The following is a 26112-nucleotide window of genomic DNA, read 5'->3' as shown; positions in this document are numbered from 1 at the left end:
ATGCAGTCTGTGGAAGAATGTCCTGCTTCCAATGCTGAAAAGGGTTTAACTCAGTTACTTGAAATGAAGAGAAGAATACTGGGGGAGACACATTCATCCAGGATGTGGATTCAGTGCCTCTCAAATAAAGAGATTCAAAAATTTTTAATGAGTGTTACAGTGGAACACAGCGCTAAACACTTGAGAGTTCTGATGCAGTCAGTGATGGAGTATCACTGCAATGATGTTGAAGTTTTCCCAAATAGATCTGTGATTTTGAAATGGATGAATGAACAGACACAGGTCCATGAAACAAAAAGTGATGTTATCACACCAGTCTCTAACTTCTCTGAGCTGGAACCTCTCTTAAAAGCAGTCAGAGATAATCTACAGAGCAATCCTTCACAAGAGACAAAAATATCTGCTACTTGCACAATCACCAATACTTTTAATTCATTTTTTGCACATTTGGAGAAAAGTGGCCATGGTGACTTGGTGCTGCTTCTTCAGTCAGTGATTTGTCTTGTGGGTTACAAGAGAGAAACATTTGATCCCATCCTTGGTTTGCCTGAAGTTGACTTTTTATTAGAAAGACTATCAGAGGTACATAGAACTTACTGTGCTCTGAGGGAAATGAGTCTGGAGAGGGCCCAAGCTTACACGTTGCTCACAATTTTGACTGTGTCCCATGACGGATGCAAAGTGTCCCCTTTGGACAAAAAAGAGAGACTTAAAGGTTATATGTTGAAAATGGATTCGGTGACTTTGCCTGAAATCACTGCAGTGATTAACCTCTTTGAAGCCCACAAGAGATGGAATGTACTTGAGGGACAACTGATGTCTCTGACTGGAATAGTGGAAGAACAGGCAACCATATCTCAGAAAACAAGTAAAGATTTGCAAAATTCTGTTGCAGACACAGAAGAACAATTTCTTGATTTAGAAAACAGGCAGTTTCAAGAATGTAGAAAGTTGCTTGAGCGACTGGATCTTTTGAAATATTACCCACGAAAGATAACAACAGCTGATCTTCTTCTAATACGCAGCATGTCTGTTAAGACAAGTGCAGATATGACAGAAAATGAGCTTTGGACTCAATTCATCTGCAAAGTCATGGTGCTGGACACAGATGTAAGATATCTCTGCTGCAAAAATGCTAAATCCGATGTGCCTGTTTATGACACAAAGACAAGTGATTATTTCAGTTTTGAAAGTGAAACTTGTTTCAGTATTCCTAATGAAGAGTCACATATCCACCCCATGGATATTCACATGGCTGTTTTTCACTGTGCAAACGATTATGCTCGGCAGCGTATTTTTGCACAGCTCACTTCATGCCAGTTTGCAGTGCCTCTCCTGGTGCCAGATCCCTCCACTCAAGAAATTGAAGTTCCACTGTGGGCACTTCAACAGATTAAAAAAACGTGGCAATCCAAGAGTCTCTCCACACAGACAGGGGGAAATGTGTTGCACGACAGTAAATATATAATCAATGTTCCAGTTCCAGTTGTCTCTTTCATTAGACTGGGAACATCTTCAAATTCAAAATCTCAGATCATGAATTGCATCATCAACAGAAAGAAGCACCCAACATTTTTCAGCCGTCATTGCAGTGGAAGCACAAACAGTAGACTGCTGCTTGATGGGGTTGCGGAAATTTCCTGGTATTGCCCTGGGGGGAAGGAGAATGACATTTTTGAAAATTGTATCGCATTCATTAATCTCCATGGGGATGCTGTTCACTTTCCAAAACAGCTGGAGTTTCTTTGCAGAGCCAGTACAGTCATTGTTCTCCTGCTCTCTGAACATCCACTAGAACCTGAGGCAAAGAAGACAGCAGAAAGTTTATTGCAGGCCCCTCCTCGACTGGTCACATTGTTCTCAGGAGCAGAGAAAACTGCCAGGAGAGAGCACTTCAGAGTCGCTGCTAAAGACAGAAATGAGGCTGAACTGACAGAGGAAATCATCTCTAGTCTGAGACATTGTCTGTCACATCATAAGAAGATGCAGAGTTTGGAGAATCACATCGCTAAAGCAATAGAGCAAGGACTACTTAAAGACACAAAGGATGAGCTATTGCATGAGGGTCAGAAGAAAGCAAAGGACCTCATAAAGACTTTGAATTGTGAAGAAAGCAACGGACTAGAAAAGAAAAAAGGTCTTGTAAGCTTGAAGGAGAAGTATCTACCTTTGCAGGGTGAACTGTGGAGCGAATGGTGTATAAAAGATAGGCAACTTTACCGTCCTCAGAACAAAACAGACATGACTTTGGAACAGCAAAGGGAAGAAATGCTGGATGCCAAAAAAATGCTTTGCCAACAACAACGGGAAAAAGCTCTATCCCCAAATACATTCTTGGATCATTTTTTAAAGTGCTCTGTTTTTGCAGAGGAGCCACAGCGTTTGTATATGTTGCTTGATCTTGAAAAGCATCTTGATGAACTTTTTAGAGATGTTGTTGCTGATCTGAAAAAGCAATACCACTTAAAATGGGCCACAAGCAGACAAAGTATAAAAGGCAAAGAGGACAGAGAAGTTGAGCCCACTGACTCCCTATCTGAGATAGGTAAGAAAATTAAATCTGCCACATTTGGACTTCAGCATATAATACGCGAAGTTGCACAGATTTATGAAGCTTTTAAAAGTGTTGGACAAATTGAGGATTGTTACAAAATGGATATAAACAAACTCCCTACAATAGCGGCTGAGATCCTGTTGTCTGGGTACCCGTTGGAACTGATGGATGGCGATGTCAATCATGTACCCCTAGATTGGATTAGTGCTGTTCTCAAGGAGCTCCTGAACAAACTTGGGGACAGACAAATATTTGTCCTCTCTGTTCTTGGAGCCCAGAGCTCTGGGAAATCCACACTTCTCAATGCAATGTTTGGTCTGCAGTTTCCTGTAAGTGCTGGACAGTGTACACGGGGGGCGTTCATGCAATTACTCTCTGTAGGAGAAAACATGAGAGAACTCGTTCACTTTGACTTTGTACTGGTTTTGGACACAGAGGGTTTACGATCACTCCAACACTCTCACAAGACTGTCAGACATGACAATGAGTTGGCCACTTTCGTTATTGGTATAGGTGACTTAACAGTTGTCAATATCATGGGAGAGAATCTGTCTGATATTCAAGACATTCTTCAGATTTGCTTTCAAGCTTTTGTGAGAATGAAATCAGTGAAAATCAAGCCAAGGTGCATTTTTGTCCACCAGAATGTATCTGAGTCAAATGCTAAAGACAAAAACCAAGAGGGAAGGCGGCAGCTTATAGAGAAATTAGATGAGATTTCCAAATTGGCTGCTGAGGAGGAGAATCTGAAAGTTGATGGCTTCAGTGACATAATACAATTTGATGTAGACACACAGGTGTTTTATTTTAAGAATCTGTTTGAAGGGGATCCACCAATGGCTCCTCCTAACCCTTCATATAGTCGGAATATTCAGGAGCTTAAGACCAAAATCCTCTCAATTTCTGAATGGCAGCCAGGTTGCAAGTTCCCCACCCTTTCAGAGTTACAAATGAGGATCTCTGATCTTTGGAATGCACTGCTGAAAGAAGACTTTCTGTTCCACTTCCGCAATACTCTGGACATAGCTGTGTATAACAAACTTGAGTATCAGTGTGGAAAATGGTCATGGGAATTAAGAAAACATGCTCTGGAGACTCAAAACAATTTGCATCACAAAATCATGGGTGGTGAGTTAAAAAGCATTGATGCAAGGAAAATAAATGACAACTTAGACGAGATCTACCACCAACTAAAACTTGATGTAGAGAATTACTTCAAAGAAAATAAGCATGCAGATATCTTGGTTCAGTGGAGAGCTAGCATTGACCAAAGACTTTACAACCTGAAAAATGAACTTTTTGAGGAAACAAAAGTGAAAGCAAAAGAGTTACTGGTGACAAAAGAAATGTGTAAAGAGATAGACCAAAGGAAAGCTGAGTATGAAGCTGAACTTTTTAACAAAAGCAAGGCCCTTGCATCTGAACTCAGAGGAAATACACTCAATGATGAAGAACTAAGGAATCAGTTCAGCAAGCTTTGGACGGCATTGGTAACCAAAGTGTCAGCAGAGAAACCTACAACCTCAGAGAATCCTAGCATCCAAAGTCTTGTGGAACACATTCTGACGGAACGCTTCATGAAGAACACTCACTTAATTCGAGAAGACAAGGGAGTCTTCAGGTTTGATGTGGACAAACATGTTAAGTTGTCATATAAACAGTCAATTACAACATTAAGGGGAATGTTCAACATTAGTAACTTGACTGCTGAAGGAAACAGTCTGTCAAAAGAAATAGAAGACCACATAAGTGCAATGATTGCGGAGAGAGAAAGAGAAAAGTTGGATGTGGGACAAGCTTTTATTTATGAGCTTTTGAATGAAATTGAAGATGTCATTGGTAAACACCAAGCATCAAGTGAAATAAAGCTGACAGAATTATTCAAGGATCACATTTCTATTCACGTGTGCACTAAGGTAGTTCCCAAACTCACAGAAATGGAGGCTAGTTTCAAGAAATTCAATGATCCTCTGACATATCTCAACAGTCTTAAGGAAGATTATTTTGAGATTTTCAGACACTTTTGTAAAGGTGCAACATTAATCAGTTTTCTTGTTGATGTTCTTGGTATCCACATCAAATCAACTCTTTTTGAGGCCGTTTTTGACAAAGCCACGATTCAGATAGTTGAGAAGTTAAAGTCCAGCCACCCAGTTTTCAGCGGAACATGCTTGGAAAACCATATCCTGAAACATCTTGCCAATAAAGAGGATTTCAGCTTGTACGTGGAATACATCCAGGAGCCAAAAAAGTTTACCAGAACATTTATCACAGAACAAGTTGAAGGGTATCTCAGTGATGCAAGTAAGGTTTTGGAGCTGTTCAGATCAACTTTTTCATCTATAATAGACAAGGTGTTGATTGAAAACAGTAAGATAACAGCGAGAATCGAGGAGATGGGAGCTGATACTTCCACATGGATAGAGGAATTCTCTTCAGAACTCAGAAATTTTATGTCTGTCTCAACTTTTGACTTCAGTAACATTGAGAATATTCGGCTTCTTAAAAAAGATGTGAAATTTCTGAAAGAGTCAGTTGCTAATATGCTTGAAAAGATACGCAATGATGGAAAGGAAGACTTAGAGAGGCTGCTGACCTCTGGTCCCCCTCTATTTAGGTTCAGAAACAGACCGGATGACATTTTGTTCAAAGAGATGTCTGGATGCTGGGAGCAATGTCCTTTTTGCGGTGCAGTGTGTACCAATTCCATCCCTGATCATGACACTGATCACTCTGTTACATGGCACCGATGTGAGGGAATAGGTGGATTGTTCTACGAAAAAACAAAGTGGTTCGGGGCAAACGAAAAACAGTTATCTCTTGATTTCTGTACAACATCAGTCAGCAGCACAAAGTTGTTCTATGTTCGAGAGTCAAAGAAATGGATTTCCTTCAGTGACTACAGGAAGGCAGGTCAACCATACAACAGATGGGACATTTCTACAGATGGAGAGCAGCAGTACTACTGGAAGTGGTTCATATGTACCTTCAGGTCAAAGTTGGAGGAATCATATCATTTTAAATTTGAAGGCGAAGGACAGATCCCTGACCCGTGGAGGAAGATTACAAAGAAACAAGTTCTGGAAGAATTGGGTTTCAAAACCTAATAGGCTTAGAACATGAAGTGACGAGACAATATTTTCAGAGTGTTAATGAGGAAAAGGGAGGAAATAAGCATATGAATTGTACAAACTGTTTACAATTAACACATTGAAAAGATCAATTACATTTTATTTTTTTACTAAGTATATGAATGTTTTTTTTTAAAATTGCTCAAAATTAAAATCTCACATGATACACACATTTACTTTATTGCAAAAAGAAATTGAGAAGACATGTTTTAAGTATTTGTGATAACACAAATAATTTACCTCCGCTTTACAATATATATTGTGTGTTAAGAAAAGCCCATATGGACAGTTGTATTAATCTTTTTATATTTTGTTGGATTTTCTTTATTATGTGATTACAATGTTATAGTCATATTAAATGTTACCATAAAACTTAAATATAAACCAGATAAGAGATTGTGTGATAAAGATTAAATTAAAACAAGAAAAAAAAACAGGCTGAAATTTTGAGACGGGACATAATAATACTCTTGTTAGATCATTCGCAGCTTGTGTTGTAAGATGCTTCATGCTGTAATTGTAACTGCTATAACTATGGACTTAAAAAGTATCAGAATTTAAACGTATCTTTTGTTCTAAAAGGGAAATGTAGGTGTGAATTCTGAATTCTGATTTATATGTATTTTTATTTGCTGTTGTTCTTCCTCCCTTTGCACAGGTTTATTTTATTGTATTTTATTTTATTGTACTTTATTGTATTTTTACTCTATTGTGTGTATGGCTAAACCTTACTGTGTGTATTTAATTGTATTGTACGGAGCTACTGAATACCTAAATTTCCTTCAGGATCAGTAAAGTATCTATCTATCTATCTATCTATCTATCTATCTATCTATCTATCTATCTATCTATCTATCTATCTATCTATCTATCTATCTAACATATTAAAACCTATTTATGAACTGATCTTTACTGTCAGTGATTCTGCCAGGACTGGGGAATTTGGCCGCCCTGCTGGCCATTCTGTGTATTTCATGCCTTGTGATTTGTTTGTTTCGGTATTGCCATGTGCTTCTGTTTGTTCCTGTGTACTCCCGTCCCCACCCCCCACCTGATCCCTATTATTACCTGGTTTGTTTCATCCAATAGTCTGTCTCTGCTGTTAATTGTTCCGTGCATTTAAGTCCTGTATTTGTACCTGTTCTTTGTCAGATTGTAACCATTATTCCTTGTGCCTGTCTTTTGTGATTTGTAATTTTTTTCACCATGTTTACCTTGACCTGTTTTTGCCTGCCGATTTGGATTTGTTGCCTTATGGATTACTGACTTTGACCTTGTTTGAATTAGTTCTGACCGAACTTTTGCTTTATGTATTGGATGTGTTTGTTCTGTGGATTGTTTGGTTTTGACCCTGGACTGGACTTTGTTTTTGAGATTGCTTGATTTCTCTAATAAACCTGATTTTTTTCCCCTACTGGATCTGCAATTGGGTCTTGGCCTGTCAACCTTTACAGTTCATTGTCTAAGCTTGTGGTTCCAATATTTCTATGGATGTTAAATGTGAACTTTGTTTCGTACGTTTGTCATAAGTATTATCACTACCACTAATGTTCTTTACCTTTGACTAGTATTGCTACCACTATGAACACTCTCATTACCACAGTTTATCCAACTATTACCTCAACTCACACACAACTTGTCTTTGATGACTGTCATCCCCTTTATCTCCAGAAGAAGGAATAGTTAGAGGAGGGTAAAGGGAAAAGTAGTAATTAAAAGTTCTGTGCAAATATTTGTTTGTCCTTGGAGTAACATACACACACAAATACATGCAGAGGAAAATCCCTGCCCATTGGCTCATCATTAAAGTCACGGAATTTGGGCTCCCCTGCTGTAGCTTGGTGTATCTGCAGGGCTTAATATCAAATTTACACATTTAAGAATTAGACAAGATGAAAAATAGAAAACTGACAATGTCACAGATGTGAAAAGTGCTCCAGTTACTGGAGCAGAAACATCGAGAGTTTAACACTGTAACACTAGACTGAAAGTGCAACACCATTCAAGCATGTGTCTCAATTTAGGTAAAACCTAAATTAAGCCCATTCAACCTCAAACCTCAACAATGACCCAACCATGACTCTGATCACAGTACTGAGTGGCATCAGTGTCAGGCTGTGGTTGGTGTGTGTTATAAAGTTGAAAACAAATCGGAGCATATATACAAATTTTGTATTAATGTCTGCACACACTTTTTTTCAGCAGTAGCAAAACATTCCAGGCTCCAAGCTCTGGTAAATGGATTCCATTTGCAAAGTACAGAGAGGCAAGCCATCCATACAATAAATGGGAAATCAAAAGCAATCACTTACATGGGAGTTCAAAAGGGCTCTGACTGAGAGGGCTGGGGAACCCCACTATGTCCAACAAAAGATGTGACTCATCCAAGGGTACCATAGCAGCCAAGAGACCAGGAAGCACTGACCTGAAGAGCTAAGTTTACTGCAGGGCAGATGGAGTTTCAAGTTGTGAGTGGAGAGCCAGACTCTGTCCCCAGGATGGCACATGAGAGAATCACTGTGACAACAAGAAGGCTGGGTATTCTGGTGGCAAATGGCTCATTGAAGAGAAACATTTGGCTTCCCAGGCTCCCACACCAGTTTCCAAACCAATTTTGTATCACAGGGGCCTCAGTCTGATTCATATTCCATGGATAGAACAGGGGGTTTGAAGCCAAGGATGTACTGTGGTTTCAGTGGAACAGTGCAGAAGGGAGTTTTGCACATACGAAGCGTAGCCCAGTCTCATTGACGGTTGTTGCAGTAACTGCGGAGAAACCTGACAACTTCCCGGTTTGTTCAAAGGAATGCCCCCCCCCCAACACCAATCTGAGTCTTAAGCTGAGGACCAGGGTCAGAGAGAATGTTCTCTATGATGCCATAATGACAAAAAACCTGCTAGAACCACACCTCAGCAACCTGTAGGACAGTGGGAAGAGTGATGAGAAGGATACAACAAGAAGCCTTAGAAAATCCGTCGAATTCCACTAATATGGTGCTGAGGCCATCAGCTGGAGGTAGATCGGTTACAAAGTACAATCAGAGATGTGATCAAGGTTGAAAAAGCACTGGTAATGGCATCAGTTTTCCTGCAGGAGCCTCTTTTGGCACTTGTGACAATTTGTTTCGTACTTGATGCGGGGATTACGCTGTCTGCAGAGGGTATTGTAGGGGAGCTGGATCCTCCTCCAGATAGTGCTGAAATCCATCCTCCAAATTTCACGTAATGGGTCCCACGATGCAGGAGGGAGGGATAGTGGGAGCAGGGTTCTGGAGTTTGGATTTCACCTCATGTGGGTGAGAGACAGTATGGCTTGATGAGGATGAAGGTACTTGGCCGATGTATTCCGGATTGTGATGATCTATGAGCACCACAAAGGGCTCCTCGGACCCCTCCAGCCAGTGTCACCACCCGTCCAAAGCCAGTTTAAAATGATAGCAACTTGCAACAACCCACATTTGAGTTTCTTTGGCTGTGGACAACTCCCTAGAGAAAAAGGAACAGGGGAAGAGTTTCAGAGGTGAATCATGTCTCTGAGAGAGTACTGACCCCACCCCTGCCTCAGATCCATCATCCACCTTGATCATAAACAGACATGAATCTTGATAGCGGTCTGTAGGCGGTTCATGGGTGTGCCTTGGGACTGTCCTCTCTGATGTTCAAAAAAAATTCCTCGCTGCTCCAGAATCTACAAGAGCTGAGAGGGCGGACAGACCCTCACCACAGTACTGCGTTACTAGAACAGTGAGTAATTTAATGGAAAGGGCATTTAGAGGTACATCTACTCCAGCAAAAATGTGGATGTCCCCCTCTCCTCCCTCCTGTCTGGTCTCACTGGATACTGTGTGATATGATTTCCCTTCTCTCTGCAGTACAAGCACAGTTCCTGCTGACACTGTCAGTCTCGTTCGGCAGAGGTTATGCGAGGAAAAACTGAGATGGATTGAACTGAATTGAAAGGATTAAAGGATTGACTTGGGGCATCAGAGATTGCGGATCCTGTATGGTGGACAAAATACAGGTCACATTGAAGCAGGTAATTGCAGCACTTGGAGGCAATGCCATCAAACTTCTCAGGTATAGAAGGGGAGTTTGTCAGACTGGGGAGAGAAGGAAGCCCTGGAGCTGGTGGAGGCAATGCAGCCATGGGGGACATCATTGAGGATGGTACTCAACCCCCAAGCTACGGCAGCTATGGTCTGATTGTTGCTAAAACATGCATTGCGTGTGTGCGTACGCACACATTCACTTGCATACCAGTATCAATAGAGTGAAGCAGTGCACTGGGATGTTGAGTAGAAGTAGTTGAATGGTGTTTTGAGCCTTTAGCATGGAACTCCTGGCAGCCCACTGCCTCTGAGGCACTTCTCACCTCCAACAGGGTCAGCCAATCATGGGAACTCTTCTGAAGCTCCTGCCTGTGAAATCCCTCCTCTCCTCTGGAAGTAAGTGGTCAGAACGACTTAACATGTCCACATGTTCACCCCATTTCAACTGTGTTACACTCTTGTCCACTGGCTAAAATGTCTCTTAGGAGCACTGACAGTTTTTTTTTTTTTTAACTAAAGAAATGTAATGTTATGTTATGGGAGCCAAAAAACAAGTGACACCTGTGACCTGCAGAGAGAGAGAGAGAGAGAGAGAGAGAGAACTGAATGCCTCAAAAAAAGCAAATGTAGGTACTTATGTTTAAAGTTCTACTTAATCTGAAAGTACTTGTAAAAGTAATTTACTGCCTTTAAGTAATGTCAACTCAACAGTATAATCTGATGTATGTATAAGAAATATGTCTGGAAAACTTTGAAGGTCAAATGCTATTAAGCCAATTAATTATGCAAGTCTTGGTTATTTACTTTCTTTAAATGTAACTGCAAGGTAACAAACCTTGAAACAACTGAGTTTACAAATGTTTATTCAAAAGTTCTGTTAGTTCAACTAAACTAAGCAGTCTAAGTGCCATAGACTAATTGTGGGACTCCGACCTGTGTAAACAATTTGGCATTATGTTTTGTATTTCAGAGTGATTTTAAGGCACGTAGAAGCAGTCTCTATCAAATTCTACAAATGGAATAAAATGAGACATAATACAATGCAATGTAAAATACCAAAAACGGACCACAAAACAATCTAACTGGAAGTGATACATTTCCCACTGAGCCCATCAGTTAGTGAGAGAGAGAGAGAGAGAGAGAGAGAGAGAGAGAGAGAGAGAGAGAAAAGAAAAATAGGAAGAAAAACAAAGAGAAGTGTTTTATTTGTCTCCCACATATAGTAATGTTTACCTAAATCCTAACAGATAATACGTTAAAACGTTTTTCATAAAGTATGTAAGATTATGTAAGATCTAGCTGAGAAGAGCATTTTTCAGAGTCTTCAGAATTCAGGGTTCAGATGTTTCCACTGTGTCTCTTGTTTCCTATTTTTTCCCTCCTCCTCTTCTCCTGACAGGATGTTCTCCTCATTTCACTGATGAATCTAATCATGATTTGCCTGTTGGGACTGATACAGATATGGCCTGTTATATATGTCTCTTATATTCGATACATGAACAAGTAGTACGTTTATATACACCTATTATTCATTTCATGGTTGAATGTATGATTTTAATATATATCATAACTGAACATATTTCTCTGTTTCTCCTCTTTTTGAATCAAAAAAGAAAAAAAAAAGTGTGAGTTTGCATGCTGGGAGATCAAACATTGGCAGTCACCACATCCTGAACTACATGTATGTGTTTGTGTGTCATGTGTAACCAGCGTCTGCCTTTAAACATCAACAAAAAGTAAGTTCTGGTTTCATTTTTGGGTCCGTCGTATTGAAACCCCCTTGCAGCAGCAGACTGAAATTCATTCATTTTCTAAGCCACTTATCCTAATTAGGGTCACAGGGGGTGCCGGAGCCTGTCCCAGCTGTTTCGTGCGGCGCACAGTGTGTTTTATTTGTGTATCTTGTTTCGTGTGCGTCTCTCTCTCTCTCTCTCTCTCTCTCCACAGGTACCCAGCTGTGGCGGGCTGGCAATACCATCTGGCCTGATGTTGTGCCCCGCCCCTCCCTCTGTGGTTCGACCAACCAGGGAGGGAGTGCCCCTCGCGGTTCAGCCAACCAGACGCGGAGCGCCAGCATTTAAGCGACACTGGATGCGCTGTGCTGTAGATTTTGATCTCGTCATTGCCTTTTGCCATTTGTGTGTTCTCTGCTATTATTACTAAATTTGCCATTCCGTGTTCAACCCTCTATTCCCGTTTATTGACTTTGTTTGTGGATTGCGCTGTGGCATTGGTGTTTTGGTTATCGTGGGGAGAAGGACAGGTAAGAAAGGCGATCCCCGCTGTAGTGTTAACGTTGTATAGGGATAGGTTAGAGGCGGGTGCCACTTTTGTATTTCTGTTACTAGGTAGTGTAGTCAGGTTTCCTTTGGCTCTGCCACCTTTTTTGGTTTTATTTTGAAATATTAGCTATGATTGCTCTACAGTGTTTCAATTTTTCATTACTTTGTCATTTAAACAATGTTTAAAATAACAACCTATCTGGTATCATAAAATCCAGAGAGTTTCTAGAAGGCTCGCGCTCTAAAACGCTCACATACTTAAAGAACAAAAAGCATGACTGTTGCATAGGAGAACTTTTTTCTTATGATAACATTAAAACAGACATCATCTCGGCTAATGTTTGTTTATAGACTGCTACAAAAAAATAATAAAAAAACCCTTTTTTTCAGCAGCCTGAAGATATTCTTGCCATTAGATCTCAATGCATGGCTTATCTTGTTTCACAGAGGATCATAAGTTTGTAAAAAAAAAAAAAAAAAAAGCTTCCCGTACACTTGATCTCAGAATTTGGTCACACATGTTAATCAGAAATATTTGGTGTAAGATGGTTTCATTCAAGGAAGGAACATTTTTAATGTGACATTAAACCTTACATGTTTCTTCAAACAGCAAAAGCCATTGATACACAATCAGTATAAACCATCATACTTGCTACAATAAAACAACAGCAGTATAGAATATGTAAGGGAAAATGAATCTGTAATAAAATACAAGAAAAAAAATATAGCTGCAAGCGGCGATCACTGAGATCCAAGCAGAATCACAGAAGTTGCAACCAGTTGTGGATTTAGAAGTGGTTCAATGGCTTCAACAGGAGAAATAAAAGATGGAATTGTAGGAAATGTCAAAAAATAGTAGTTACATTGACCACACAATTTGAATTTCATAAAGATCAGGCATTCACACTGGCAGATATGAACTGCTGAAATTTGATTGGCTGCTGGCAACCATTTCTGTTGAGCAAGTCATTTGGCACTCTAGGAAATGTGAGCAAATTTAGCCAAGTATAAATACACCAATTTTCAGATTTTTAGCTTAAGCGGTTCTTGAGATATCGCAATGTTGCAGTTACAGCGCCCCCTATGGACATAATTTGACAAAATTTGATGTGCTTCCAAGTGAGGTGATGCTGATAAAGTGTATCAAGTTTCATGAAATTAAAACTTTTACATCACAAGATATTGGCCATTGAGTCAATAGGGGCCACGTCCTAAAAATTCATTGGCTCGTAACTTTGAAACTGTTTGACAAGTCAAAATTCTTTTTGCAGATTTTTATTAGTATGGTCTGTAGATGATGTATACCAAATTTCGTGCAAATCAGTAGAACCATCTAGGAGGAGATAGATTTTAAAGATTTTACAAAAAAACCCAAAAATGGCAGTAAATCCAATATGTCTGTTGTAGTGCCCCTTACAGACCAAATTTTACAAAACTTGGCATGTGCCCAAAGAATGTTGTAGCAACTAAGTGTACCAAGTTTGGTTACGTTTGGACCTTTACATCACAAGATATTGGCTTTAGAGTCATTAGGCCATGCCCTAAATTTTGATTGACATGCAACTTTAAAACAGTTCAGTGAATCAAAATTCTTTTTACAGATTTTTATTATTATTGTCTGTAGATGATGTATACCAAATTTCATGCAAATTGGAGGAGCTATCTAGGAGGAGACAGATTTTAAAAGCCTTACAAAAAAATTCAAAATGGTGGAAAATCCAATATGTTAGTTGTAGCGCCCCTATGGACGAAATTTTGCAAAATTTGGCACGGCCCAAAGAATGCTGTAGTGACAAAGTGTACCACGTTTGGTTATGTTTGGACCTTTACATCACAAGATATTGGCTGTAGAGTCATTAGGCCATGCTCTAAATTGTATACCAAATTTCGTGCAAATCAGAAGAATCACCTAGGAGGATGGATTTTAAAAGTCTTACAAAAATTCAAAATGGCGGAAAAACCCAAAACCAGTATGGCGAATTATTTTGTTCCAAATGGCTTTTTTGTTTATCTGGAGCCGGGCATTCGGCTAAAAAAAAAAGAGTTTTGAGTTTAGGCCAAAGCGTTCAAAAGTTACAGCCCAAAACATGTTTTGGCTTGCTATATCGCCACCATGTGGCCAATCAGGGTAATTTTGCTAACCTAAGTTACTGGAATATTAAAATGTCCTCTCCTGTGTTACACTCGGCTTCTCAAAAGAATGTTCTTCGTGCTGAATATTTAAATTCAACTTATAAAATGGATAGTTTCAGTGATGTTAAAATCAGCAGGTCGCTGAGGTGTCCTGCCCCAGTATTGCATGATGCACTAAATTGAGACCGAATCATTGAAATGGTGATTTTAACTTTCAAAGATCAAAAGTTGTTGACTTGTTTGATTGCACGGAAACTAGGCAATATTTACTCACTCACTCACTCACTCATTATCTAAGCCGCTTATCCTGATTAGGGTCGCGGGGGGTGCTGGAGCCTATCCCGAAAGGCAGGGAAACACCCCGGACAGGTCGCCAGTCCATCGCAGGGCCGACACACAGCCAAACACACTCATACACACACTCATACCTAGGGGCAATTTTAGTGTCTCCAGTTCTTCTAACCTGCATGTCTTTGGACTGTGGGAGGAAACCAGAACTCCCGGAGGAAACCCACGCAGACACGGGGAGAACATGCAAACTCCACACAGAAAGGACCCTGGCCGCCCGTCCAGGAATCGAACCCATTGTCATACCCTAAATGCCTCTGTCTCCCAAAGAGCACTTCGCTTTGTGCTTCTCTCCCAAAATGGTAGAATTTCTCTAAGGCCATCAAATTTGGACTGGTATTTTTCTTCAAGATTAGACTTAAACTTGCAGGGAAACCAGTTCCAGTACTTTCGCTGGTAGTAGGTGTCTTTGATTTCCCATTTGTTGTAAGGATGGCCTGCCTCTCTATACTTTGAAAAGGGGAAGCTTTTACCAGAGCTTGAAATTTGGAATGTTTTGTCACTGTTGACAGAGCTTGAGCAGAAGTCAATACAAAATTGGTCCTGATTGTCTTCACTTTCATAACAGACACCAACCACAGCCTGACACCGATGCCACTCAGTGCTGTGGTCAGAGTCATGGTTGGGGTTGGTGTTGGTGCATAAAGCCTTGCAGAATGGACACTGCTCCCAGCATCCACTCATCTGTTTGATCAAAATGTCATCTGGCCTGTCTTTGAACTTAAATAGTAAAGATCCAGAACCACAAAGTTTTTTAATGTCCTTCTTTCCCTCTTTCAAAATTTCTTTAAAAGTTTTTTCAGGATTAGAAAACAAACTATAAAAGGTGATGTTTGTATCTGACAGCGTCTAAAATCATCTGAAACCCTCAGTCAGCAATTCTCACTAAAATTACTTTGACTGTTAATCATATTTGAAAGGATACCTTAACAGAGATGATAAATTAGCAGCTTAAATAAACCCTAAACCACGCGTATGTGAAGGCGTCAGTGGACTGAGTTCATTTAAAGTAGCTGTCTTTCAATTCAAGACTCTAACAGATCCAACATCATATCATGAATCTTGTGGCCTGAACACAATGCAGTTTGACTCAAAAGAAAAAAAAAACATACAAAAATAAAATATTTTTACTTGTTTAATACATTTTATATTTTGAGTTTCAGGTACAATTCTTAATATTATTCTGGAATGTATATATAAGGTAGATTCTGTATGAATAATATAAAAGAATGCATGGCTTAACTTGTTTCACAGAGGATCATAAGTTTGTCAAAAAAAGGTTCCAATACAGTTGACCAGAGAATTTGATCAAGCATGTTAATCAAAATAAATGCAGTAAGATGGTTTGCTTAATAACAAGCACATTAACAGTGTGATATAAATCCTTGTATGTTTCTTCCAATAGCAAAAGCCATTAAGACACAATCAGTATAAACCATGAGTAATTGCTAAAATAAACAACAGCAGTATAGAATATGTAAGGGAAATTGAATCTGTAATAAAATACAACAAAAAATTAAAACAGGTTAATTAGAAACGATATGGTAAAAATTAAACTTGTAACATTTCATACATGTGAAGTTTATTCAGTGAAAACATTAACATTTGGAACTCAAGTTAATAACATCAAAACTACAAAAACAAATCAACACAAAATAAAGCAAATACAAATAAATTCTACTCATATTGCTCATGTTCAGTTCAAATACATTTGTCACAACATTACATCACCATATTTAATGACTTTTTTTGAGTGCCGTTACTGACTTTCGATGATACTTGTTAAAAGACAGTTGTACTTGTTTCATTTTTTAGAAAGTTCAATAAATACCTTGGTCTCTGCAAGAACATCTTGCTTTGTGATTTTTTCCCAAGAATTTGGAATTCCGCCAAGGCCCTGAAATTTAGACTGATACTTTTTTTCGAGATCAGATTTAAAAGTGCAGACAAACCATCTCCAGTACTTCCTCTGGTAGTACTCATCTTTGAATTCCCATTTATTGGATGGACGGTCAGCTTCTCTGTGCTTTTTAAAGGGGTTCCATAGAAAAGACCTTATAACTTTGAAAATATTGCGATTCTTGAGAGAGCTTGTGCAGAAGTCTGTACAAAATTGGCCCAGATTGTTTTGAATTTTATAACTCATTCCAATCACAGCCTGACACCGATGCCACTCAGTGCTATGATCAGAGTCATGGTTGGGGTTGGTGTTGGTGCATAAAGCCTTGCAGAATGGACACTGCTCCCAGCATCCATTCATCTGTTTGAACAATAGGTCACCTGCCCTGTCTTTGACGTTAGATAGCACAGGTCCAGAACCACAAAGCTTTTTAATGTCCTTCTCTCCTTCTTCAAGCATTTCTTTAAGTGACCTTGCCAACAAGTCATTAAGAGCACCCCAGTCTTCAATGTCTTCTTTTTCAATGTTCCTAAAATCTTCTCTTGATATAGGAATCACACTGCCAAGTTCTGAACAGATTTTATCCAGCCACACAGATGCATTGCTTTGTGTCATTTTTATAGATGCAAGATGGCTCAACAGTTTGTCTGTCACTTCTGACCAGGTTGAAATTATTATTTCCTCTATCTCTCTTTGATCATGGAAGTAATCCTGAACACGATCACTGATGAACTTTGCAAAAAATTGTTTTGGCTTATGAATATACTCCATGCACATGCCAAAGTCCTCCTTCTCAGCTAGGTATGTTAAGATGTGGTTCTCCAAGTGGGACCTGTTTCCCGTAAATGCTGGATGGTTGGATTTCATACATTCCACTATGTGAATGCTGAGTTTGTCAAAAACAGCTTCTCGTATAGATGATTTAAGACGGGGGGTAAGGAGGGGAACAAAAAGTTTAACTGCAGTTGCTCCTTCACAATAGCGTTTAAATATTTGGAAGTAATCTTCTTTTTGACTGTCAAAGTATGTAAGGGGATCGTTTGCTCTCTGGAACTCTTTATTCAGTTTTTTTAGTTTGTGAACTACCTCATCGCAAACATGGACAGAAATTTCAGCTTTGCATATTTCTTTGAGCTCGAAAGTCTTTTCACACGCTTTAAGAATTTTTTGAATTTCACGCAGGAGCTCATAAATGAAATTTTCTGTGACCCCAAACTTATTCAAGTCTTTCATAGCAATGAATTTATGTATGTCCTCAACTACCTTTCTGATGATTTCATTACCTTCCTCCTCCAATGCGTCTTCCTTATTCTTGGGACGAATTGCTTTGACCTTTTTGGTAATAAATTCGCTGACCCTTGGTATGAATGTATTTCTTTCTGACTCCACAGCCTGTTTCTCATCCTTGTTAACATCTGCTTTGGCAATTTCTGCTCTACATGATGCTTTAACATATTTGGCTACATCAAATTTTATGATATGTCTATTCGCGAACAAAGTCTCTCCATATTTTTGGAAGTGAGCCAGAAGGGTATTATCGATCATTGCCTGAATGTTAACTTCTTCATCTTTGGGTTTTTCTTTGGACACTTCATTTTCCCATTCATTCCACAGCTTGTTGAACTCATCCCTTTGCAGTTCATCGCTAGCTTTCCTGTCCTTCAGTGTGGAAGCTAAACTCTTACTTCTCTGAGATAGATCTGCCTCATACTGAGTCTTCTTTCTCTCTAGTTCTTGCTTAAACTCGATGTTACTCAAAAGTCCCTGTCCTTTCAAACGTGTTTCCTCAATGAGCTCTCTCTTCAGATTCTCCAGTCTTTGATCAGTGCTTCCTCTCCACTGACTCAGGATGTCAGTATGTCTCTCCTCCTTGAAATATTTCTCCACCTCTTGTCTGACCTCTTGAAAGATAGTCCCAAAGCTCTTCTCGATCTCTATCGCGTCTACAGTTTGTACCTCCTTATTGCTGATTCTGTAGCACAAGGTGTTTTGTGTTTCTAGTGCATGCTTTCTCAATGTCCATGACCACTGCATATAGTGATGTTCCAGTTTGTTATAAACACTTACATCCAATGAATTGCGGAAATTGAAAATAAAATTCTCCTGGAGTAGCGCTGTCCATAAATCAGTAAATCTTTGTGTAAATTCAGATAGTGTGAGCAACTTGCAGTTGGTCTGCCATTTTGCCACACTCAGCAGCTTGGTCTTCAGTTCCTGAACATTCTGACTGTAGGAGGGGTTGGGTGGAGCCATTGGAGGGTCTCCCTCAAACAAATTCTTAAAGTAAAACATCTGACTGTCTGGATCAAACTGTATGATGTCATTGAAGCCACCAACTTCCTGATTCTCCTCCTCTGCTGCCAATTTGGAAATCTCATCAAGTCTTTCAATAAATTGTCTCCTCCCCTCTTGGTTGTTGTCCTTTGCAGTTGTCTCTGAAACATTTTGGTGCACAAAAACGCAACTTGGCTTAATATTTACAGACTTCATGCGCAAAAATGCCTGGAAACAAATCTGGAGAATGTTCTGAATTTCATAGAGGTTTTCTCCCATGATGTTGATGAGTGTTATGTCACTGATTCCAACAATGAAGGTGGCTAGTTCATTATCACGATTAAGCACAAGGTCAGATGTGGCTTCTATTGATCGTAGTCCCTCTGTATCCATCACCAGAATGTAATCAAATGACAACTGACACCTCAGATGTTCTTCAACTGGGATTAACTGCATAAATGCGCCTCTTGTACATCTCCCTGAGCTAACAGCAAACTGAAGACCAAACATGGTGTTCAGTAACGTGGACTTCCCTGAACTCTGGAGTCCAAGTACAGAGAGCACTAATACTCTTTTGTCTCCCAGTTCTTCAGTCAGTTTGTTGAGCACAGCTTTGACCCACTCTAAAGGAACATGGCTGACATCTCCATCCATTACCTCTAAGGGAAATCCAGACAACATCAACTGAGCTCCTATTTTAGGAAGGCGATCGGTATCGATGCCATGAACAGACTCAGCTTTTTTGCTAGTATGCAAAACTTCATATAATTGACCAATTTCACGAATAATATGTTGGAACCCAAATGTGGCTTGTTCTATTTTCTTGGATATATTATCAAGGACATCAGCATCACTATTATTAATTTCTTCCTTATTTCTCACTCTTTGCCTGTTTTTATACCACTCTTTGTGGTATTGTTGTTGTAGATCAGCTAGTACACCAGAGAAAGCTCCTTCAAGTCTTTTTCCAAAGCAATGTAAGAAATACAACTTTCCACTTTCCTCTCCATCAACCATACATTTTAAGAAATACTTCATGAAAGGATTTGAGGAAGATGCTATTTTCTGTTGTTCCTTCCGCAAACTCTCTTTCTCTGCCTCTATTTCAGCCTTTTGTTGCTCAATACTCATGTGTTCTTTGCCCTGTAAGCGGTAGAACTGTTTATCTTTTGTGCACCAGTTTTTCCACAGTTCACCTTGCAAAGGCAAAAATTTCCCTTTCAATTTAAATAAATCCTCATTGTTTTTTTGATCTTTGCCCATTACTATCTCCATAAGCTTCTCAGCCTTTTCTCTGCCCACTCTACCGCAGTCAGGGCCTGCAGTGAACCCATTATATGTGGCTCTGCATATGAGATCATCCAAACTAAATATTTTCCTCTGTTCTGAGAGACACTGTTTCACTCTGTTGATAATTTCCTCTGAGAGTTCAGCCTCATTTCTGTTCTTTGCAGCAATTCTTGAATCCCCTTTCTTGACAGACTTTTTCTCCACTCCAGAGAACAATGGAATCACAGGAACAGAAGACTTCAGTAAACTCTCTGCTGCCTTTTTTGTCTCAGGCTTTAGGTTTTCCGAGAGTAGAAGAACAACAACGGAGCTGATGTCTTGAATGAAATGTAGCTGTTTGGGATGTTCGTTTCCATCACCATGTAGGTTGATGAATGCAATACAGTCTTCAAAAATATCATCGTCCCTCCCACCTGGACAGTACCAGGAAATCTCTGCCACCCCCTCCAGCAGAAGTCTTTTACTTGTACTGCCACTGCAGTGTCGGCTGAAAAATGCTGGATGTCTCTTCCGACTGATGATGTTATTCACGATTTGAGACTTTGAATTTGAGGATGTTCCTAGTCTTATGAAGGACACAGTTGGTACTTTTTTACTGCATATGAAACAATTCATATATGTCTCACTGCCTCCTGTATCCGACTTCTGCTTAAATTTCAGCGTCTTTTTGATCTGTTGAAGAGGCCACACAGGAATTTCTATCTCCCTTGTACATGGATCTGGCACAAGTAGAGGTAGGGCAAACTGGCATGTGGAGAGTTTGGTAAAAATGCACTGTCGTGCTAAATCATCAGAACAGTGAAAAACTGACATGTAAATGTCCATGGGGTGAATGTGTTTACTGTCATCAATGACAGTGTCATCATTATTATCATCCCCAAAATCAAAGAATTTATCTGCATCTGTGCTGACATCAGTTATAGAATATTCCTTCTGAGGAGGTTTATAGCACAAATTTCTCACACTGGTGTCAAACATCATGAGTTTGTGAGTGAACTGAAGCCAAAGCTTTTCTGTTGAAGCTTCATTAGACGTTACCGACAAGCTGTTTACAACCAAAAGATCTGTCATTTTGACTTTTTGGGGGTAAAGATTCACAAGTCCCAGTTTATCAAACAGTTCCATTATAAGTTTCACGACAGGACATTCATGCTCAGGCAACATTCTTCTTTTAGTTTGATATTGTGTATCCTTTGGTGTTTCAGATCCAGTTATTGGGTCACGTTTCACATTCAAGAAAGTTGTGCCAGATTTTGATTTCTCATCTTCTTTAATATTTCCTCCAACAACATTTTTCAAAATGTCTTCAAACTGTTCCCAGTTCCGCTTATGAAAGAAACCTTCAGCTGCAGAAATGAGTTCAGGCAACATATCTGTTTTCATTTGTGACTTAAATTTGTTAAGTCTTTCTACTTTGTCCGCCAAAGACACCTCACATCTCTCAAAGGACACAGTCAAAGCCTTAAGCAGTGTGTAGGCCTGTGCTCTGATTTGACTTTTCTCCTTCAAAGAAAAATATTGCAGATGTACATCTGATAGATTTTCTAGTAAAAAGTGAACTTTTGGCGAGGAAAGATGGGGTTTGAAAGTGTCTCCATTGTACCCTACAAGACTGGTGACTGACTGCACCAACAGAGCAAGGTCATTATGACAAGTGCGTCTCAATGCTTCCTTGACAGGTTTGAGGGCACTAGAGACATTTTTTGTCGCATTTATCTCTTCTTGACTTGAAGGATGTTTTTCTAAATCATCTCTGCTTTTTTGTAGAGACATTTTTAGACTACCAAAAGCTCCCTTTAAGATATCATCCTTTGTTTCAGGCAGCTGCTGTCTCTCACTATCGGCAGTCTCTTCATCCATATCTGTAAATGGTGTCCCAACAGTATTTCTGTCTTATTTTAGGCCTCCCTGTAAATAACATCAAAATTAGGAGTGGATTACATTCGCTTCAACATTTTAGTAGAACTGTTTTCAAGTTTTGATAAGAACAGTATTTATGGCAGAATACATGTAGAGCAATGCAATACATACAAAGTCATAGAGTTAAGACACTTAATATTTTGTTAATTGTTTCTCCAAAGCACTCACTGCTACTGATGTTTTTTCCCCATGGCTACAACATAGTGTGACACAAACTAACTATTCTACATATTTGTAACACCTCCTAGCAAAACCTAGTGGAGGCCAAATAATGTAAAATAATGGGCACGGCAAATCTTTGGTGAATTTTTCATATTTATGAGATATTTTCAATATTGAATGCACTTTCCTTCCAATCTCTGACATCAAACCATCACTTTCTTATTCACATAGGCCAGAAGACAGAAAATCCTGTTAGTGCTGTCACATTCCCTTTGGATTGTGCAATTTTAATTTGTCAACAAAGCGATTTAATTGATCTGTATCTTTATCAGGCAGGTAATCTGATATCTAGTTACATTTTCTCTTTGACTGCTGGACCCCATATATAAACCCTATTATATTGTCTCACAGTTGCCTCTGCTTGCAGGGAGCAAAGTTGTGGCGAGGCCTTCACACATAGATGGAGAAACCAAGTTTCTAGTTTTCTTAGTAATTAAAGCTTTAGAGACATAGTCTCACCAATAAATTGCTTCTTTTTGTTCTAGGCCCACTGTTTATGTTTATGGTTTACGTTATTCATACAGATTTTGCATTCATTATCATTCTATTTAGGTAGCAGTTAAAACATTTAGAGGCATGCAACAATTTTTACTAATATTTACAATGTGTTCTATGGACAAAGGAGCCTATGAATGTTTATTTCACTGGGATGGGCTGTATTGATACTGTGTATTACCATTCAACTGAATCAAATCTTACCTCTGTTTCCTGATTACTCTGATTGGTCAGATCACTTTATTTAGTCTTTGGTTCCACGGATTTACAGGCACTAAATTAAATCATAATGAATGACAATTTCAAAATTATAATTTAAATTAAACTGAATTCATTTATACAACTTTCCAAATCCCTGTTTGATATGTTATTGGTAACAAAACCCAAAAGACAGTTCATCACACAAAACCTCCAAAATTAAGCAAGTTCATGACAGTAATGAGACTGTTACTTCAATTTTTAACTGTGGTAAAAGGGGAAGTCACACTACTACCCACATTACAGCTTTGGGGAAAGAGGAGGTTAAGGCCAATGTATTTTTGTTGAATTTTTTCCAAACAGAAACAGTTCAAAAAGCAATACTTTATGATTAAAAACAATGTTTATATATATATATATATATATATATATATATATATATATATATATATATATATATATCGTAATTCTGAATTTCTGAAGGTATAAATATAATTCCTGAATATATAAAAGTAATTCTGAATATATAAATATAATTCCTGATTATATAAAAGTAATTCTGAATATATAAATATAATTCCTGAATATACAAATCAGTGGCGTGCTGTTAGGGCAAGCATGGAAAGCACTGCTTGTCTATCTTTCCTATGCAAAAATAAATGTCAAAAGATATATCTCTTAGGAGTAATAATTTTCTATGTATACGTACAATACACAATCTACTGTTGTCTATTTTAATACATTTCGCCCACAACACATCCACTGCCCTCTTTTGCCCTATTTCCCTATGCTTTTCTGGCGAGAATAAGCTGTGCTTACCTACAGCTCATTAAACTGAACGGCGGATCTGTTCAGCTGAAGTCATGGGTCCCATTGAAAAGTGTAGGCGAAAGCAAGCGGTTTTAAAATCACTTGCCCTGTCCTGACATCAACTTGCCTAAGTGAAAAACCTACTGGGTGCCACTGCTCTGATGTTGATGATATAGGCGGGTACAAGTTCGTTTGGAATGCTTGGTCTTGCAAACTTGTTTAAAGGGGCTGAAAGGCAAACAATTGTGTTGACCGATATCTGCAGACGACCACAAGTAGGGTATAAGTTAACTCGTGAAATCTTTTAAATGTGAAGCTGAGGAATTGATAAATTAAGGAGAGAAATGAACAATTATAATGACAAATTCTGTAACAAAATAAACCAACGAAATAAACTAATTATAAGCCATTTGTGAGGTGTGACTTTTGCGGTGATGCTTAGTGCTAACAGGCTAACAATGCTAAGTCAAATTTAAACATTTCAACCCACAACGGCTATGATCAAACATCCACTGCCCTCTTTTGCCCTAATTCGCTATGCTTTTCTGGCGAAAATAAGAACAGTATTTATGGCAGAATACATGTAGTGCAATGCAATACATACAAAGTCATAGAGTTAAGACACTTAATATTTTGTTAATTGTTTCTCCAAAGCACTCACTGCTACTGATGTTTTTTCCCCATGGCTACAACATAGTGTGACACAAACTAACTATTCTACATATTTGTAGCACCTCCTAGCAAAACCTAGTGGAGGCCAAATAATGTAAAATAATGGGCACGGCAAATCTTTGGTGAATTTTTCATATTTATGAGATATTTTCAATATTGAATGCACTTTCCTTCCAATCTCTGACATCAAACCATCACTTTCTTATTCACATAGGCCAGAAGACAGAAAATCCTGTTAGTGCTGCCACATTCCCTTTGGATTGTGCAATTTTAATTTGTCAACAAAGCGATTTAATTGATCTGTATCTTTATCAGGCAAGTAATCTGATATCTAATTACATTTTCTCATTGACTGCTGGACCCCATATATAAACCCTATTATATTGTCTCACAGTTGCCTCTGCTTGCAGGGAGCAAAGTTGTGGCGAGGCCTTCACACATAGATGGAGAAACCAAGTTTCTAGTTTTCTTAGTAATTAAAGCTTTAGAGACATAGTCTCACCAATAAATTGCTTCTTTTTGTTCTAGGCCCACTGTTTATGTTTATGGTTTACGTTATTCATACAGATTTTGTATTCATTATCATTCTATTTAGGTAGCAGTTAAAACTATCCTCCGTTGTGGTGGGAACTAAAATTACATGTTTGGTGGGAACAAAAGATTACACGATTGTGTTCTCCAGAATTCTCTAGTGGGGAGCACTTCTAAATTTCAACTGATTGCCACTGAACCTCGTCATAGCTCATTACCATAAAGTTAACCAAACTTCAACTTTATTCTGACGCTCAAACTGCCCCCACTGCGCCGCTCCTTGCTGCGCCGCTTAAAGACACTGGCTCACATAGAAAATGAATGACTTCCGGTCACTTTGACGCTCTCACCACTCTCAGGGTGAACATACAGTTACAGACTGTTGCTATGTACGCAGTTCTGATCATAGGCTCTGGAGGACCATGTCCAATCATATCAATCCACAGAAAGAAGTAAATTTTGTTGCTTTATCAAATTAATGTCAGCTCCTTCACGACACCCTGTCGCAAAAAAAACGTTATTCCGTCAGAGAACACTGTGGACGATTTTAATATTCATTTTAATGTATTTGGAGAGTACGAAACGTTCAATTCATGGTTAATGGCTGAACTGATGGGACATGGTATGGGCCATGGCAATATTTAAAGAATGGTTAATCGAAAAGAAAATGTCAGCAGACTTTGACAGTTGTGGGGCAGAAAACCTCAATCAGTTATTGCGGTCATGTTATGCATCTGTTCAAAATTCCAACGGTAAAACTTACTCGATTGCCAGTTACATAGCAATTAGGACTGGGATATGTTGACACTTCTCAAAGTTTGACACAATGAATTGTGCTACCTTCAAATCCAGCAACGGGGTATTTTAATCTGTAGTTAAAAACCTTCGCAAAAGCAGGAAAGACGTCAGTCAGCACCACCCCACCCCCCATCTCAACTACAGACTTGCAGCTCCTCAGATGTTCAGAGGCGTTGTCTCTGGACACAGCGAGTGGACTGGTCCAAAAACTGTGGTTCGATGAACAACTTCATCTGGCAAGACGAGGCAGAGAGGGCAATCGAGACTTAATAAGAGACTCTTTTATATTGGAACAGGATGAGCATGGCAATGAGTAAATTTATCTCACCCACAATGCTGAGACTAAGAACCATAAAGATGCCAAAGATCCATGTAAAGGAAATTACAGGGGGTACATCTTCGCTGAGCCTGACAATCCAAACAGCCCTGTTGCCAGTTTTAAAAAGTATTTATCCCTTTGCCCTCCTGACACCAAAGCTTTCTACCTTCACCCACTAAAAAAAGA

General features: G+C 39.0%; 2 protein-coding genes across 2 annotated transcripts; one reads left to right on the top strand and one right to left on the bottom strand.

The window, feature by feature from the left end:
- The first annotated feature begins 1026 nt into the window (after positions 1-1026).
- On the top strand, positions 1027-5661 carry LOC115816346 (interferon-induced very large GTPase 1-like). The gene has a single exon (XM_030779301.1). It carries the CDS (start codon positions 1027-1029, stop codon positions 5659-5661), a length of 4635 nt encoding a protein of 1544 aa, XP_030635161.1.
- A 2921-nt stretch (positions 5662-8582) lies between these two features.
- On the bottom strand, positions 8583-21086 carry LOC115816345 (interferon-induced very large GTPase 1-like). The gene is made up of 2 exons (XM_030779300.1): positions 17681-21086; positions 8583-8695 (listed from the first exon to the last, which is right to left on the bottom strand). Exons 1-2 carry the CDS (start codon positions 21084-21086, stop codon positions 8583-8585), a joined length of 3519 nt encoding a protein of 1172 aa, XP_030635160.1.
- Positions 21087-26112: the final 5026 nt, after the last annotated feature.

This window comes from Chanos chanos, chromosome 7 (assembly GCF_902362185.1).
Source record: "Chanos chanos chromosome 7, fChaCha1.1, whole genome shotgun sequence".
Lineage (NCBI taxonomy): Eukaryota > Metazoa > Chordata > Actinopteri > Gonorynchiformes > Chanidae > Chanos > Chanos chanos.
The sequence above is the reverse complement of the archived record's forward strand: the minus strand, read 5'-3'. Positions and strand labels throughout refer to the sequence as shown.

Excerpts from the sequence above, each read along its gene's own strand:
- LOC115816346 (XM_030779301.1), top strand. The coding sequence starts at position 1,027 with ATGTCTGTTAAGACAAGTGCAGATATGACAGAAAATGAGCTTTGGACT.
- LOC115816345 (XM_030779300.1), bottom strand. The coding sequence starts at position 21,086 with ATGGAACTGTTTGATAAACTGGGACTTGTGAATCTTTACCCCCAAAAA. Across the intron at positions 8,696-17,680 it reads AGACGCATTGGAGGAGGAAG|CTGATGGCCTCAGCACCATA; the intron begins GTAATGAAATCA and ends ATCTACCTCCAG.